At 32.8% G+C, this 18715-nt stretch overlaps 1 protein-coding gene across 1 annotated transcript in view; it reads left to right on the forward strand.

Moving 5' to 3' along the window:
• The window catches only part of LOC108908517, a 181750-nt gene that overhangs the window by 6551 nt on the left and 156484 nt on the right, over nucleotides 1-18715 (forward strand). The window contains exon 2 of the mRNA XM_023457279.1: nucleotides 12937-13075. Within this exon, the coding sequence (XP_023313047.1) occupies nucleotides 12937-13075 (139 nt within the window). The remainder of the gene's footprint in view (nucleotides 1-12936; nucleotides 13076-18715) is intronic.

Raw genomic sequence — 18715 nt, forward strand, 5'->3', positions numbered from 1 at the left:
GCAAATTTCTTATTATTTTTAAATTAATTCAGAGGGGTGCTACCCGGATCTGGTGCTGGTTACAATCATTTCCCTTGGTGGGGTAGTTGGGTAGGTAATTATATTGACGTATTTTATATCTCTTATTTCATCATAGAATGATTAATTAATTACATTATGCGCTTATTGCGTATACAGCGCATGCGCATATCTTGCCCCGCCCATATCTGCTGGTCCATCTATCCCACTTTCAATGTACCATGTGTCATAAATCGTGGCTGGAAATGTGTGGATAACTTCACTCCAATGGATAGAAAGATGTATGAATTCATAAATGGGTGGGTGGATAAAAAGATGGATCCAGAACTCTGCAACACGAATTATGCCATGAAAATGGCGTTTTTGATCTATTTTCTGTTTTTGAATGAAATTGGACCAGCTTGTCTGACTCTATGAAGATAAATTGGAATTAAACGAGTGACAAATCATACGTCTAGTGAGCTGATAGAATAATTTGATTTTTTATAACTTTCGTCGATCGTAAATGACGTTTTTTGTGAATTTTGACCTGTTTTTTTAATTTTCCCGAAAACTCAGACCTGTTGGGCTAAATCTGAAGGCAGATTCGGATTCAGCGGGAAAAAATACAAATTTTGTGGGGCTGTGTTATGTTTAGGATTATTTTCAAAATGCACATTCTTGCTGACTTTAAACGCAGTTTTTTCAAAAATTGTATACTTTTAATATTGAAAACGCAGTGGCGTAACATTTATTTATTAGAAAACGGACTCGAGAATATAGTTTGTACGCCACTGGTTTTTGTATTAGAAAAAAATCCCTCAGTGTATCTCCCGGATATGTCTGAAAATCGTTTTTTTTTCCACTTCAACACCCTGTATCTTGAAAACTAAGTGTTTATGAGCAACATTTTATATGACTTTTCAAATCTTAATTTTTTTTACATTCTGTATATTAGCATCATTTCTTGTAACACCAGCTCAAGAAAAGTTTTGTCACAAATTACTTCTAAAGCTAATTACCTATACATTTTTTTTTCAGTACTAATGATAGTTTCTGAATAGATGTAGCTATTTTTTAAACTCGAGACGCAGTATGTTTTAAGTACCTGCCTTTGTTAACTTACAAAAGCTTTCGTTAAAGAAAAAAGAAACCTGAATTTCTTTTCATGGGTTAAAGTAATACATTTTCCTCTCTCGTACATCAATTTTTTTTAAACATTTATCATACCTCAACGGTCTCATCCAAAACATTCGCGACGAACCCTTTTTTATAACATTCACGATCCATTTTGCGCTGAAAACTCTGCTACAAATCACCGTTTCAGAGGCATTTTATTCAATTTATTTTAATGAACTTGAATTTATATGAAACAGATATTTGCCAAAACTCGTGTACTGCTTCTTCGCAAACACGTTGGTTTCACCGTGAACCACGGACAACCTATGAATTTTAAATCAATTAACGAATCAACAAAACGAGTTTAAAATATCAAATTGTGTTTACAAAGTTCGCAACGGGGATTTCAGTGAGTTTACTGACAGATTCAAGTACCTACTAAAACTCCGGCATTTAAATAGATAAATAACTAGGTAAACGAACTAAATCTTATTACATCCAGGAGCTCGGATTTGAGATTTCACAATTAGAGTTAAGCGTTTCTGGAGTTACACGACAGAGTTGCAATTAAAGTGAAGAATTCTCCTAGGCTCACATATTGTTTCATCTGTAATTGTAGGAACCGGAACTGAATTGGGTGGATAGATGTAACATAAAATTGGATTCAGTTTGAAATAACGAACAGCAAATTGCTAGTTACTGGAGAATGCTGGGTAGAATCTGATATCGAAGTAATGATCGGTGTATTTTTAGTTCCGGATTACTTAGATACCAGGTCTGTTCAGAAAATAAACGAACTTTACCTTTAAACTTATTAATTTTATACAGGGTGTTACAAATTAGTAAATCAAGCAGTTAACCACATATTCATTGGACTAAAATAATGGGACATTTCTTATGCCTCTTTTCATTTCGGAGCCCCATTTTCAAAATACAGGGTGTCAAGGTAAAAATTAAAAATATGATTTTTATTGATAATTCTGGTGATTGTAGAGATATTTATTTGAAATTTAGCACATATTTTTTATCTTTTCTGTAATTTTGAAATGTCTGAAATGCTTTTCATGTATGGCCTTGCGAATGGAAATGCAAGACAAGCTAGACGTCTGTACATGGAGCACTATCTCAATAGAATGATACCTGATCAACGAATATTCTCAAATATTCATAGGCGTCACTTTCGACAATTGTTGTAACATAGTTAGCCTAGTTACTGCAGCTGAAAATATAGTAATACCTCCGAATTTTTTATAACTGCGTCGATTTTTCTCAAAATTTAGAATTACCCCCCACGTATTACCCCCCACTTCAAAACTTATATATGCGCTAGGTGTTTTTTGTTCTTAAGGGGAAAAAACCACCCCTTATTGGAAAATTAAAGAAAAAAATACAAATTTAAGCATTTTATGTAATCAAAACTTTTTTATTTATGCAGTATGAGAAATTTCATGTGCTATCTAACATGAAACTTAATGTATCCCAAATTTTCAACCCGGAAAAACCTTTAACAACCACCCCTTCGGATGAAAATAATATAAAAAAAAATGTTTCATCTTGAAACGTTTTAATCACGCATTTTTATCAAATTAAAATTGATTTCTTTTTTAAAAAATCTTTTTTATTGATTGCAACTCTTCTACCCTCAAAAATTACCCCTTACATTTATATATACATATATACAGGGTCGGAAAGTCCCCATGGTTCATCGGCCGTTACGTGAGAGCGATAAAGTAAGTCATAGAAATCCGTGCGATAGAGAAAGATGGCTATAATGAAGGCATCTAATAGTCACCGCCCATTTCGCCCTTCCACAAATAAGAAGTGGATCTTATTTGTGGAATAGCGAAATGGGCGGTGACTATTAGACGCCTTCATTATAGCCATCTTTTTCTATCGCACGGATTTCTATTACTCTTTATCGCTCTCACGTAACGGCCGATGAACCATGGGGACTTTCCGACCCTGTATATACACGCACACAAAATTAAGATTATTTTATAAATTTTTATTTTGCATTTTAATAATAATAAATGCAAAAAAACATTATAATTATGTGTAAATGATTATTCGTCGTCACTGCTATTCTCTTCACAATCATGCCCACCGGATCATGTTTCACATGTCAAATTACGTATATCCACGTGTCGAAATAGGAACATATACAAAAAAGATCTAAATGCTTCAAAATTCTTGTTTGATCTAAATTTTCTTAAAATTAACACCTATACACGTGTTTATTTTTTTGACGATAACTTTCTTACTTTTTAAGATTTTTAATCACACAAAGGCTCATTTTGCAGGGAATTTTAAGGGCTACGTGAACTGTTGCGTTGATCTTTTTTAAGCCCTTCATTTTTAAGTTTGAAGGGTTTAAATGGCTCGAAAATGGTGGTTCTCCCATTCATATGATAACTTAAAATGGCGATATCTCGATTAATATTAATTTTATAGGAATAAAAAAGAAAAGCAAAATCTTCAGCAAAAATAAAACTAAATTTTTTTACTCTTGTATTTATTTCGTACTCCCTTTAATTTTAAAGTTACAGCGTAAAATCGAATTTTTTAAAAAAAATTTAAAAATTAACATTTTCAAAAATTAATTTTTTTTCGAAATCATGCTTGAGTGAGCCAAAGACCCAGAACATATTCTTAGAACATAAATGAATAAATCTGTAAATGGATTGCACTTAATTTTAATTCTGTCGAGAAAGGCACTGATTTGTTTATTAATTTTTTCTTTAAAAAAATGAGGCTATCATGTTATTTCTATCATATTTCCGTTAATTTTGATTCTAAAGACTTTTAAAACAGCTCATTTTAAAGGTTTTTCAAAGTACCTACTTTAAAAAAGGTTCAAATAGTTTTTTCCTAATATTTATGGTTTTGACGTTATTTAACGTTAACTGGTTCCAATTTAGTTTTTAGCTAACATAATAATGTTTAAAAATCCATAACTCGGTTTATATTGCAATTAGAGAAAAACAAAATAATGCAATTAGATTTGTTTTTTTATTACCTTTCTTTTTATTCATTACAACTTTTTCGTTAAATCCAATGGTTTCAGAGTTATTTGCAAAGAAACTGTCCGAATACAAGCACTTTTTCAGTAAAAAATCAACATTTTCAATGATGTTTTACTCGGAAAGTATTGGATTATCCAAAAAACTTTATATAACATTTGTTACTTAAAACTGACTCCTCTAGCGATTTCTGTGGTTATTTTGGGCGTAAAAAGGGCAAAAGCACACTTCGGCGCTATATAAGTTTTGTTCCTTGAGGCATTCCCCACATTCAGCTAAAATTTCATGTCATTCAGTTCAGTTATAAAGAATTTGGAGTTAAAAAGCCTGAGTAACTGGAAGTTTCCTTGATGTGGTTATTATTTAGGTTTTTTGGTATTGTATTAAATCATTGCTACAAAAACCAACTTTCAACAGGTAGTGGCGAATAAACTGTTAAAATTAATAGAAACAAGAGATTATCCAAATAAAGCCAGAGCCTACTGGACCACTTTAAGAATTTCAATTTCATCTAATGAATTACACAAAATGGTTTTTTAATTTTTTTCTCGATAACGGTCGCAGATACAAAAAGATCATAAGAGACCAAAGAGTTTCTCAACAAAACATAAAATTCAATTTTGATTTTAGAATCTACCAGCGGTGCACCGCATAAAATTTCCGGGGAAGAAAACGGGGCAAGACCCCCGAAAAAATATCACTCTGTAGAATATCACGACAATTTGACATGCCTAATGATGTAAGCCCTAACCTATATACCAAATTTGAGCTAAATATCTCAAAAACTGTGGGAGCTATGGAGAAAAAACTATTTAGTCATGAAATAAGCTAAAGAATTACCTCCTCCCTTATGTACATGATATTTAGGAACACCCTGTATACCAACAAAATCAAAAAGCGAAACCTAAGAATACTTGTAACTGAAATCATAAGGAAGTTTCATTATGTCCCGAGATGAAACAATTTTTTCTTCCCTCCGAGTTATTTCCTAAAACTTTATTACGCGACCGACGTACCATCACATCATTAAATTCACTCCCCTGACACTGTCTAAATTGGATTTGTGTTCAAAGTTTTTATGTATCTGCTCTCTTGATTAATCACACTTGTACTTAGTTGTTTCATACTCCCTTGGAACTTGAAAAACTTGCAGAATATGCCTATTGAATATTGTATTTAATTAACAGTTCTGAATTTCTACTTCTATTAGCAGTGTTATGGGGAGGATCGATAGATGTTTCCATTATGTTTCACAAACAATAGCCCAACGGGGTATAAATAACATCTAAAAGTTGATAAGCCTCACTGAAATTCAGGCTAAAATGACAGAACAATCATACAGGGTTGAAAACTAAGACATAATAAGCTTGATTTATAGTAATTTGATCAAATACTCAAATAACATGTAACAGGACTTCTTAACTATTAGAAAAGTTTTCTGTGTTTAAATTTTACATAAATAACGAATGAGTTTTGACTTACACCTTTCGAAATAGCCAGGACACCCTGTATAAATAAATTATTAATTCGCTAAATTACTCCGCACAGTAAACTGATATACCGACACTGTATATAAATACATCATTTATTTAAAAAAAATCAGGACTTAAATCGTTCTTTTACGTATAAGCTAAATTTGCAATATACAGGGTGATTCATTAACAATGGGAAAATCGAAAGCTGAAGATACTACACGTGAAATGGTGATCATTGGCGCAAACATGCCTTATCCGAAAGTTGATAGTTTTGGAAATACAGGGTGTTGAAAGTTAAAATTTTAAATTGTTTTTTTGTGATTATTCTGAAAATATGTAGGTTATGAACTTGAATATTAGTGAAACTATCGTTTTTTAGGCGACGAATAAGATGCGTGTTGTAATTTCAGCATTGCTCATAGAGGGCGCCACTTACGACCAATTTTACCGAAAATTTAATTAATAACATTTTACCCCATATATCTAACATGAAACTTGATTCAAAACCTGAAAGAGCAAACATTTTTCCATTAATTATGTATTCTTGTTTCATTTCGGTATCTCGATCCGTTTTTGAGAAAAATCGGTTTAACGAACACTATGTTTTGATAATACGAGAAATTAAAAGTGATAGAGATCTTTTAATATCTCATGAGCCGCGAAATGCGCGAAAGGCGTGGCGTATCCCCATAATTCTTCTAATAAGCACGTTGTGAAAACATTGACTCAGAATTAGACCACGTGCCTCATTACAACTAGAAATCAACTAAGGCGCTCGGGCATCAATAAAGTCAACTGGCGAACGTTCGTTATATATAATAAAGAATAGGGCATTTTATTATGATATTTGTAATCGGATCAAAGGCTTGTTTACGCTAGAGCTCGAGAGAGACTGTGAATAATAGGTGTAATGTTTTTAGGACGTACAATAATTTAGGCGACGGTCGGAATTATGTTTCTGCGCATATGAAGGTCAAAGCTCATAAGATTTTAAAACATCTCTACAATCCAAGTGCTTCTTCGTATTATTACAACAATTAAAAATAAAACAAATAAAATACGTAATTATGATTTAAACTAATTGTTCGAAGAATCTACCTTTGACACTGATACACTTTACAAGTTTTCTGAGAGATTTTCGAGTTTGAAACAACATATTGGGATTGCGTTTGACCTCGTTGACAGCGATTTGTATTCTTTGCCACAACTCTTCACACGAACCAATAGATTCTTTCAAATAGAAAAATGAAGAGGATTGAAGTCCGGACTTCTGGGTGGCCAAATAAAAATGCTTCTACGGCTCGAAGAAGTTCCACTTTATTTAAGAAAAGGCATGTGCTTCATGCACGACGGAGCTCCACCGCATTTTTCTTGGCCAGTGCGTACATATTTAGATGCAGTTTTTCCAAATCGCTGGATTGACCATGTAAACATTTTTGCTTGGCCATCCAGAAGTCCGGACTTCAATCCTCTTGATTTTTCAATTTGGTCCCGAATGAAAGATATAGTTTACAAAGAATCTATTGGCTCGTGTGAAGAGTTGTGGCAAAGAATACAAATCGCTGCCAACGAAGTCAGACGCAATATGTTGCTTCAAACTCGAAGATCTCTCAGAAAACGTGTAAAGTGTATCAGTGTCAACGGTGGATTCTTCGAACAATTACTTTAAATCATAATTACGTTGTTGTTAATTGTTGTAATAACACGAAGAAACACTTGGTTTGTTTCGCTTTTAATTTCTCATATTATCAAAACACAGTGTTCGTTAAATCGATTTTTCTCGAAAACGGATCGAGATACCGAAATGAAACAAGAGTACATAATTAATGGAAAAATGATAGCTCTTTCAGGTTTTGAATCAAGTTTCATGTTAAATATACAGGGTAAAAAGTTATTAACTAAACTTTAAAGTTACAACACGCATCTTATTCGTCGCCTAAAAAAAACATAGTTTCACAAATTTTCAAGTTCCTAACCTACATATTTTCAGAATAATCGCAAAAAAACGATTTAAAATTTTAACTTTCAACGCCCTGTATTTGCGAAACTATATCAACTTTCGGATAAGGCATGTTCCTGTCGTTCCCAGGAAGGTATAAAATATATTTTTGATTATCAAAGCTCGGCTTTAATGCATGTGCCTTCGGACGGAGGATATTAGAAGATATGTGTGTTATTTCAACCTTAAAATTAAGTCGGAAATGATACCTCGAAGTTATGATAACAATTTTGGGTCTACTATATCTTCCCCAAGTCAAGAAAAAGTTATTATAATCCATTTATAAGATTCCTGGGGACCGTGGTATAATAAAATGTGATGTAGTAGCAAGGAGGCGACGGAAAATAAAATATGAAAATTTCATATCGGTCCTTGGCTTATGTGGTTAGCATACTCAAAACGACGCGGTAAAAAAATTGTATTAACATTTATAACCATATACGGTAAAAAAATCGTTGTGAGCGAAAGCAATAAAAAATCATCAATATTTCAAACTCTTTAAACTTTAGTGACACCTTCAGCTATTTAAAAAGTTAGGGTTATTACTCTTATTGATTTTTTAAATACAAATATTAATTAATCAATATTAAAAATTGAATGCATGTGTGTATAAATAAAAAAGAAAATGATAACATTTTTTTAAGAACAGGAAATTTGACAAAAAATGGCGTTTTCTCATAAAATTACAAAAATAATTTTTTAGCACGCCATATATTTACATACTGTCTACTTTTCATTCAGTATCGATGACAACGCACATTTTTTGCTTTCTTTTCCAGAACATTGAAAATGAAAAGTGAAAAGAAGAAAAACATTAAGAGATATTTGCTTTTTCTATTCTAAACAGAAAACTTTTCTTCCCACTTTCGTATTTTGCTTTCAGCAAACAAGTTTGAAGGCGACTGTAATCACAGCTTAATAATATACTGTAGTTAGTTACCACTTTGTATAAATTTTAACGAGAATTCCTGCCAATCCATCTGCAGTTCCTCAATACAGCCGCATAATAACTAGTTATAAACACGTTCCTCATCGTTTCCGTTTTGATACTGAATTAGTTTGATTTAATGGGCAGCAGTATTATTAGATTTCCTCCAAGACCCATAAAGGGTATAAGCAGCTCCCTATATCGTAAATCCAAGAATAATATGTCGCCCCGTATCGCTTTTATTATCTTCTATTATTATCGTTATGGCAGTAATAAAAATGTAGTTATATTGCGATTGCTATGATCTACGAAAAAAGTTATTACTGCAGACTTTTTAATAAGTATTGATTCTTTAAATTGAATTGTTTCTATTTCCATTTGAAATTACTAGTTTCAATAAAATATTGAATATAAAATATTGTACTGTACGAATTGGATAATAAAGGAAAGTTACCAAGGATGCTAGTCGGAGCATTAGCCAGCAGAGTAGTTATTTCCTACAAAATCGTTAGTTAAAAATTTCGGTTAGTGTGAGACTAGTATCTTATAGTATTTGCATGTTACCAATATAAACATATAATATAATAATATAATAAACAATAAATTTGACAAAATTATTAAATTTTACTATATGAAAGTATTTATACCGGGTGTCCCATTTTAAAAAATACATGTAAATATCTCTTAAGTTTATTTATTTATTTTATTTATTTATTTATTTATTTATTACAATAAAATATCCAACGGGACAAAGCCCAATTACAGGATAAGTAAAAGTATGATAAAAAACACAAAACAAAAAGATAAATAACTACATTAAAAAAAAACACAATTAAAACTCGACACCTATATGACAAAAGTATAAATCATACAAACTTAAAAAGGAATAGGTCAAACGCAAGAAGAAAAAGCTACAAAAAACAGCGCTTCACATCAGCAAGTGTGCATGAAAATATGTCCAAAACATTTTCAACGGCACGATAATTATATATCATTTGATACAATGGAGATTTTAACAAAACATTGGTACGGGCTTGACATAGAAGGAATGCATTACTAAATCGATTGTTAAGTCTAGGCACCCTAAAATTCAAATACGCCAGCAAAGCATCAGAAACAACTAAATATTGTACAATCTTAAAGAGAAGCCGTACACAACACATTTGACGCCTCGAAATTAGGCTTTGCAATTCGAAACGGTTATAAAATATAGCCTGTTGTGTTCCTCGCGCAGGATAAACACCGTCCAATATAAATGCTGCCGACTTGAAAAATCTTCTTTGAACCATTTCCATCGCGGAAATCTGAAATTCATAGATCGGACTCCATATGACAGAGCCATATTCAAGTTTAGATCTAATGAAAGTTATATACAATAATCTAAGCGATGTAGACTCTTTAAAATCCCTTGCATTGCGCAGAATAAACCCCAAGTTCTTATAGGCCCGAGATATGCAGTCCTCCATATGACGCGCAAACCTAAGTTTTGAATCAAAAATAATTCCCAGATCCTTTACAAAATCAGGCCTCTCGAGCACACAATCGTCAAGCATGTAATTAAATAAAATTGGATTTAATAAGCGATAAAAAGACATTACTCTACATTTGGATGCATTTAAGGGTAATCTATTGTTATTACACCAATTGCTGAAGGTCAAAAGATTGTTTTGCAGATCGTCACAATCATTAGGGCTGTCAATTCTACGGTATAATTTGACGTCATCAGCATACAGAAGGTAATGCACATTTAGATCTTCAACAATGTCATTAATGAACAACACAAATAAAAGAGGGCCCAATATCGAACCCTGAGGAACACCAGACGTCTGAGAGAACTTGTTCGATCTGAAACCTCGAAATTGGACAAACTGATACCGATCAGATAAATATGATCTAAATACACTCAACAAGTCGGTGCCAAACCCAAATCGATTAAGCTTCTGCAAGAGCAACGCATGATTAATCTTATCGAAGGCTTTAGAGAAGTCCGTATAAATGACATCCACCTGACCCCCTCGATCTAGAACTTCAGATATAAATTGTGTTTTACATACCAGATTAGTAATAGTAGATCTACCCTGAACAAAACCATGTTGTTCAGATACAATCATATTAGATACATGATGCATAATATGTGAATGCAAGATTACCTCCAGTACCTTGCAGAAATTACTTAAAATCGAAACAGGTCTATAATTAGCAAAATCATTTTTAGCTTCTTTTTTATAAATGGGTGTAATTCTTGACAATTTCCATAGAGTGGGAAAGTTACCCGATGTTAGTATAAGTCTAAACAAAATCGCCAAAGGTTTACAAAACACCGCTGAGCAGTCTCTGACAAGAAAGGCTGGGATTAAGTCGGGTCCCATGCACATATTAGCTTTAATCCTTTTAATGGCAGCGAGTACATCCGACTCAGAAATGCTGGGTTTATGAAGAACAGAAATATGTGCATCATCAAACAACACATCGACATTGTCTACGGAATCAAAAGCGTTAGAGAAGAAAGTAGCAAACGTATTTATAATATCCTGCGGATCATCAATGTTAACATTATTGAGTGTCATGGTAGATGGAATAGATGTAGTACCACGCTTAGAATTTATGTATGACCAAAAAGTATTTGGATTAGTTTTCAGCGAACGCTCAGCATCAGAAATGAAATTAGTATAGGCAATGCTCGCCCGACTCTTAAAAGAAGCTCTAATATTTTTGAATTCTTCATAATCAAAAGGAGATCTAGTGGACTTATACAGTTTATATGCCTTGTTTTTACTTTTCCAAAGTGAAATAACTTCTCTTGTGAACCATCTAGGAAATTTCCTATTATAGTTTGAAAATTTACTCTTGGGAACATGTTTCGTTAAAATACCATTCAATATATTATAAAAAGTTTCAATAGCATTGTCTACATGTGTAAATGAAGATAGAATGGTCCAATCCACTAAAGACAAATCATGATATAAGTTATGGAAGTCAGCCTTCTTATAATTCAAATAACCTATTTCTCTGTTCAAAGGAAAGATATTAACACTGTCAGCAGCTGGAAAATCTATGTCAACAACAAGAGCCGGATGATGTAAGTCAACCGGTAGCAACAACCCCTGAGCTTGAGAAACAGAGCAGTGAACATTACTTAAAATAAGGTCCAAAATTCTGTTATTAGTGTTGTGAACAGAGTTATGCTGGTTTAGATTAAAACAATTCATAAAATTGTGGAGGGAGAGCAATGTTTGGTCAGCTTGATCATTCAACAAGTAAGAAGAAAAAAAAAAAGTTAAGGGCTTAATGAACAAATTTTTCAAATAAAAGTTGTAGGGTTTTGAGGGAGACATCTAATAGTGACCTTGACTATGACCTTCAAGGTCAAGTTGATTTTTTCAAATGAAAACACATTTTTGACACCAGAAATGAAGAGAGCATAAAATTTTACATCCGACTATGACCTTGACCATTACCTTCAAGATCATTTGAAGGTCATTTTAGTTTTTGTTGCAAAATTCTACTTTTGAGACCAAAAATGAGAAGAGCGGGCCCTTTCACGTCCATCTATGACATTGACCTTGACCTTGACATTCACGGTCATTTCAAGGTCAAGTTAATTGTTCTAATAGAAACCGGTAAACTTCAGACCAAAATAGAAAGTCTGGAGAATTTGGATTCCGGAAATAACCTTTATCATGACCTTAAGTTTCAAAAGATCATTTGAAGGTCATTCTAGTATTTTACAGGCAAAATTTTAATCTTGTTACTATTTTTCTTTTTGATTATGTAGGGCTCGCCATAATTTTCCTGAATACCCATTAACCCTTTGCGGCAAGCAATTTTTATTCATATGTTTTTGAACTCAGACTAGCTCAGAATTTAGTAATAGTTAAATCCGATACGGCGGATCCAATATGTCGAATACTCGGCTCGACCTTGAGTTTTAACGGAGGTTGAAGCATTTTCAAAGTGTTAATCCATATGAATATTAAAAATGTTTACCAAAAATTGGTCGGCCATATTGGATTTGAATATTTTCATATTCTGACCTCATATTCTCGATCAGCGCCCTCGAAAACCCTCCGAGTACACTATTCGACAAGGCGGAAATTTGCAACAAAAAACTAAAATGACCTTCAAATGCCCTTCAAATGCCCATGAAGGTCATAGTCAAGGTCATAGTCGGATGTAAAATTTTCATTTCTGTTATCAAAAATACGTGTTTCCATTTGAAAAAATCAACTTGATCTTGAAATGAACTTGGTCATGGTCAAGGTCAAAATTAGACGCCCCCCTCACGTGTATTTTTTTTAAATGGGACACCCGGTATACAAACTTTTTTTTCCGTATACATTCATCAAGTGCTTAACGTTTAAATAAGACCAATTCTGACATTTTGTCTAACCTTTCCAGGTTCCATGCCTGGAGGACCAGGAATACCCGAGAACATCACAGTAACTTTCCTCAACCCCACATCCGTGAAGGTGTCGTGGGCCACTTCGCTAGAAAGTGCCGACAAGTATGACGTCACGTACAAACCCACTGACGCCAGGTATGTTGTTTCAGCAACTGTTTTCCATGCAATACCTGCTAGTTGCGTAGAAATCGTAGTGACCCTCGCTATATACACTAAAAATCCTGCAAAATCAGAGCAACTGGATCTTAACCACTGCCACCATTAGTGTAAAACTTCACATCGTAGATTGTTCATTTAAAACATATACTTTATTATTAGCTCTGTCATTTTTTTACTTTATTTCAAATAAACTTAAAAAAATTTAGCAAATAAAGTCAAACAATGTTCTTCGATCCCAGAAATCAAGATGCTACTGACTACTAAAAAAACATGTGCCGTACACTCGACCAACCAAAGCGTCAAACTAGGTCACACACGCACAAACGAAAATGAATTGCACGTCATTCAACGAAAAAAACTGGATTCTTCACCGGCACGACAGGCCGACAGGGCAGGCATTAGGGTGCCGCTAGATACGTATCGAATAAATCGATCGATGCGAAGCTTCAGATCCGAAGCAGACATGTACATGTACAATGACGTGTGTAGTGAAATAACTAGTATTCTTATAATGTAAAGAGTGCAGTTTTGAGAAGGCAACGGTTGTGTCACTTCTTGTTTGAATAAAATAACATAAAACAGAATCCGACCTACAGCCAACCCTGTACCACATTGCAGCCACTCTTTCCTTAGTCAGTGAAATAACGTTACGTATGAAGTGTTGAAAATCTCTCTAATTTGGATTAGATGGTAATCTAACTTTTAAAAGTAAAATAAAAGAAACTTACAATCCAAAATCGTCTCCAGACTTTTTTTACTTCTATAATGATCATTCCGTTTCACGAATCACCCCGTGTACCGCCTAAACTCACCCCTTACCTCTTAATTACCCAGATTTCCTCTCGCATAGATTCGTGTTTAATAGCTCCGACTGATGACGTTCGACATTGGAACTCCATTAACTGACTTTGAACCTCTCTGTGCTTAATTTGCCTTGTAATAAACATTTACGTATATTACGAACAAGTAGGTGTATGATTAATCCATACCCATATAACCACCAAATTGACAATTTTCCGAACTATAGGAAACTAGTTTTGTCGACAATGTAGGCGATATTAGATCGATACTGCCGCAATGAATTGTAAGCAATGTCAGTAATTTCGGCATTAGTTACAATTTTTTAGTAATACTACAGCTTAACCAAATCTCATGGATTTATGAATGGCTATTGGACTCCCTCAAATCTTGTTTAGAAACAAAACATGTGGCAGAAGCTTTGGATATGGAAGATCACGTTGATGATGATGATAATTTTTCTAAAGCATTTGATTGATCACAACCTATTAATAGTGAAATTGGAGCCATATGGTTATCTCTTTTAAGTCTTATTTTAGTGACAGATATCATCAGTCTTCAGGGGTGCCTCAAGGCTCAATTCTAGGACCACTCTTGTTTGTTATGTTTATTAATGATTTAACTGAATGCATTGATGTCAATTACGGACGAGCTCAAATTTTTAAAAGTTAAATTTTCTATTGGTTGCACTAGATTACAAAATAATTTTGTCAAACTGAATAGTTGGTGTTCAAATAATAATCTACGTCCAAATGTAAGCATATGCAAGACTGTGTCCTATAGTCAATGAAAAACTAATTTAGATTTTGGTTCTAATATTGGTGAATCTTTTTTAAATAGGGTTACCCAACTGACTGACCTTGATGCTGAATTATCGTTTAACATTATAATACAGCTATGCTATGCTAAATTTAAAAATGTCATTGCTTATGACGAAGCCTATAAGGGTACCCTTGAATTAAATTGGCCCTAACTTTTTTGCTACCCTGTATATTGGCGTTACGTATTAGTACGTTTATTCCCCTATCAATTTTAAGCAAATAGACCTGGTCGAAATATCTCAGACTAACCGTTTCCGAGATATGACTGATGAAGAGCACAACATATTTTATTAACTATTTACGGCGAAAAATTTTAAAATTTATTTTCACCATCTAAGTAAGTAGTAATGCAATGATCTTAAATTTTAGCTCTTTGCATTTTTTTGATACAACTAACCGTTTTCGAGAAAATTACTGCTGACTAAACGGTAGTATTATTGACATTATCAAAATAGATAGAGAAAAAACATACTAGGCTTAGTTTTAAATTTTATGCCAACATTCAAATCTGTTTCGAATTTATTCCTAAAAAATCGAAAAAAATAAAATGCTTTAACATCCAGTGTATCGAAAACTAAGCAGTTGTGGACCCACGTTTATAGAAAAAAAAAATACTTATTTTAACCTCAAAAATACTTCCCTAAAAACTTTGTACTGAATTTTGGATCAGCCTGTATATTGACTTGATATATTTTTTCTCTCTATGAATGACATAAAGAATTTGTTTATTTGGCAAATGTTATTCAAATATCGTTAAATCTTAATTATTATTTTTTATTTGTGCGGTACTCAAGCTTTTACATTTAATATATAATTTTTTTAATTTAGGTTTCGCTTTTCTGAACGAAACCCTATACCGGACGCTGTCTAGTATTATATTATATTTCTAAATAAATGAAATACGTAAATAAAACTCATCTTAGCCCTAACCATAGAATGTGTAGTATTAAGGCATACCTCGTCACTATTATTTATTGAAAAATAAAGTCCACTGCACATCTGGCAGCTAAGAAAAGTTTGGTCAAGCTGTGTGTGGACAGGGTTCTAAAATATGAAGGAAAAGCTCCTCTAGAAAGTTACAGCAAGAAAATTAAAAGTAATTTTAGATGTAAAAGCAAGAGAAGTACAATCAAATGGTGAAAATATATTCATAAAGAGACGGAAGCTTTATGTTTCTTTGATGTTCGGTTATAAACGTCAGTGACCTCGAATTAGCTAGTACTTTGATGCTTTAGTGTTTCATTTCGCATTGAAACTACTTCTACCGCCCTGGAAGCTTTGGAAAACGGCATTTTTCTCTGACAGTAAAGTAATTTATCTAGTGCGTAGCATGGGAACGGATTACCGTTATTTTTTATACAGATTTGTATAATGACCGAATTAAGTCCACTGTGGCGTTTGAGTGTTGTAATACCCCCTCCAGCATTGGCCAAGAGAGTTGCAGATGAGCGACGCAAGCCATGCCCTGTACATAAATTAGAATCTGTCAGGCCCAAAAATCGCGCAACAACATTAGGGATTTTTGATAGGTTATTAATACCAACACATTGACGTGTGCATTTTCACGCAAAAATTGTTCGATTTGTTCTCTTTCTAAGACCTTAGATTTTTTTGGTTGAAAATGTTTGTGCTTAGACTTTAGAAAGTCTTCCTAATTTAGAAATTTCAATGTTCTTATAAACTCTCAAAGTTGACTTCAACATGAAATATTTAGTCCACAATGCGGATGGAGCTAATTTCTCACTTAAATTGAAAAAATAAGCCAGCAAGCCATCTTCATTTACCCCTTCTTTGATTTTCAAATCTTGAAATTACTTCAGTTCTTTGTTGTATATAGATTTTGATTTCTCCGGAATGATGCCTGCAGTAACCGCATTAGCTTTTTCTAAAATTTCAGATGGAATTTCCACATTTTACATTTTTTCAGTCTTGATTTTAGGATTTCAACGTGATTTAACTCAGAAAATATTGTTTGTTTACTTGTACCTTGGTTACAGACACAATTTAGGTTGATACTCGTTTCCTTTAAAAATACATTCAATTCGTTAAATTACTTTTTCTGACAGTGACAACTTGATTTTTAATTTTTGAATTTTAAGTTACTTTTATTTATTATTAATACGAAATTCTATGAGTGTTGGATAAAATTTTGTATGGCACGCGTGTGTTTCGTCATATAAGTCACTTGGGAAAATTAAACGTTTCCCAGCGTGACGTATATACTAGTACCATAAACAACTATTTATTTAAAAACTGACGTAGCATTTTAGGGCACTCTTGGGCACCCCGTATATGCATCTTAACATTCTACAAGCAAACATTTTTATTAGTATGCTTTTTCCGTAAAATGAAATTTAAAAAATGTACCTATGTACCCATTTAGAAGTGTAAAACTACAATAGTCTAAATGGTGAGAATTAATAAATTATTGACGCCTTTCTAAGTAATTAGAAATGTAAATTAACATAAAGCGTGTTAGCTGGTTTACGCTTCTGCATTCTAATCGCTTGCATTAATTCCATTTCAATAGATAATCGTTACTGGCATTTGCCTTACCGACGCTGGGTATTGATTTGTGATTTATGTATCCATGTAACTCAAACTTCCAGCCTAGGGACCAACTATGAATAGCGAATAGTAAGTACAATTGTTGCTCTTAATGTAGGCGTAATTGCTTGTAATTCCATCCCACAAAGTATGGCTATACGTGGCTCCTATTTTTGGCATAGAATTAAAAACAACAAAGTCTCGGGTAGTGTGAATTAAAAATTAATTGCAGAAAAGAATTTGCTTCCGTATTCATAAATTTTGTTACATGTCCGAAGGTAATTTTATTTATTAAGAAGTATGAAAAGAATTTGTATTTTTATAGTCAGAAGTATTTTATGTCAAGTGTATAAAATTTGTATGGTTAATAAAATTTGAATATCAGGCGAAACTGTAACACTTTCCACAATTTATAGCGGAATAAAGATTACCTAAGCCCTTTTCTGACTTTTGCAAGAATGTATTCTTACCTAAGACGGTAAGTTTTATATTCAGAATAGTTTAGAAAGTATTAACGGAAATTACTTGGATTCTATACTAACTTTCAAAAAAGAAGAATAAAGAAAGTTAAATAATTTCCAATTCTCAGTAAAGATCATAATTTTAAAGTTCGCTTTAACATAGGGTTTACAGTTCCATTGAAACATAGACGGTAACCAGTGGCGTAGGTATTTACACACAGGTTGAAATCTGAAAATTAATGTGTGTATAAAATTTGATCTCTTTTATTAGACATTTTGGAGACTTTGGAAAAAACTTAATGTAATATTCAAAGTGTTCTAGCCTTGAGGTTATCATTTGTCGGTAAAGTTTTTCGATACCCTATATAAACATTGAAGTTTTAAAATTACATTTTGAAACTAGTTTCACAAGTGCTGAAAATGACTAGAACTGAATTTTATTGTATCTTATCTCATGTTATTAACTTATGGCATAGTTTTCGATTTTTTCTTATTTTTTTTTATACTTTGCCACCTGTGGAAAAAAGAAATTAGCTGCCCCTGCGCCAAAACGATCAGTCAAGGGTTCATGAAAATAGTTTTATCTAATCATAAATATCACACTGAAAAAAAGAAGTATCAGAAAAATCGCAAAATACAAAAAAAAACGCACTATGGTTGTTTCAAAATACACATAATAATGAGTTTGGTTTTTTGGCTCATTTTAAGAAGAAAAGTTTTTATTTACATGGGTCCACAAACGCACCGTTTTGGAGATTTCCTGAACTTATAATAACGAACAGTTTATATTTGGTTGTTTTTACCTGTATCTAAAGTTAAAGATATCTTATCATGTTTATTCCTTTATCATTTACTTCATTTTTTTTTAATTTGTAGCCAACAAAAAGATCCAACCTTACAGAATTAATTTGAATAATTAGTGTCCTTCGTAATAATGTTCAAACAACACAGATTATTATTATTATTATTATTATTATTATTATTATTAT

This window comes from Anoplophora glabripennis, unplaced genomic scaffold (assembly GCF_000390285.2).
Source record: "Anoplophora glabripennis isolate ALB-LARVAE unplaced genomic scaffold, Agla_2.0 scaffold29, whole genome shotgun sequence".
Classification (NCBI taxonomy): Eukaryota; Metazoa; Arthropoda; class Insecta; order Coleoptera; family Cerambycidae; genus Anoplophora; species Anoplophora glabripennis.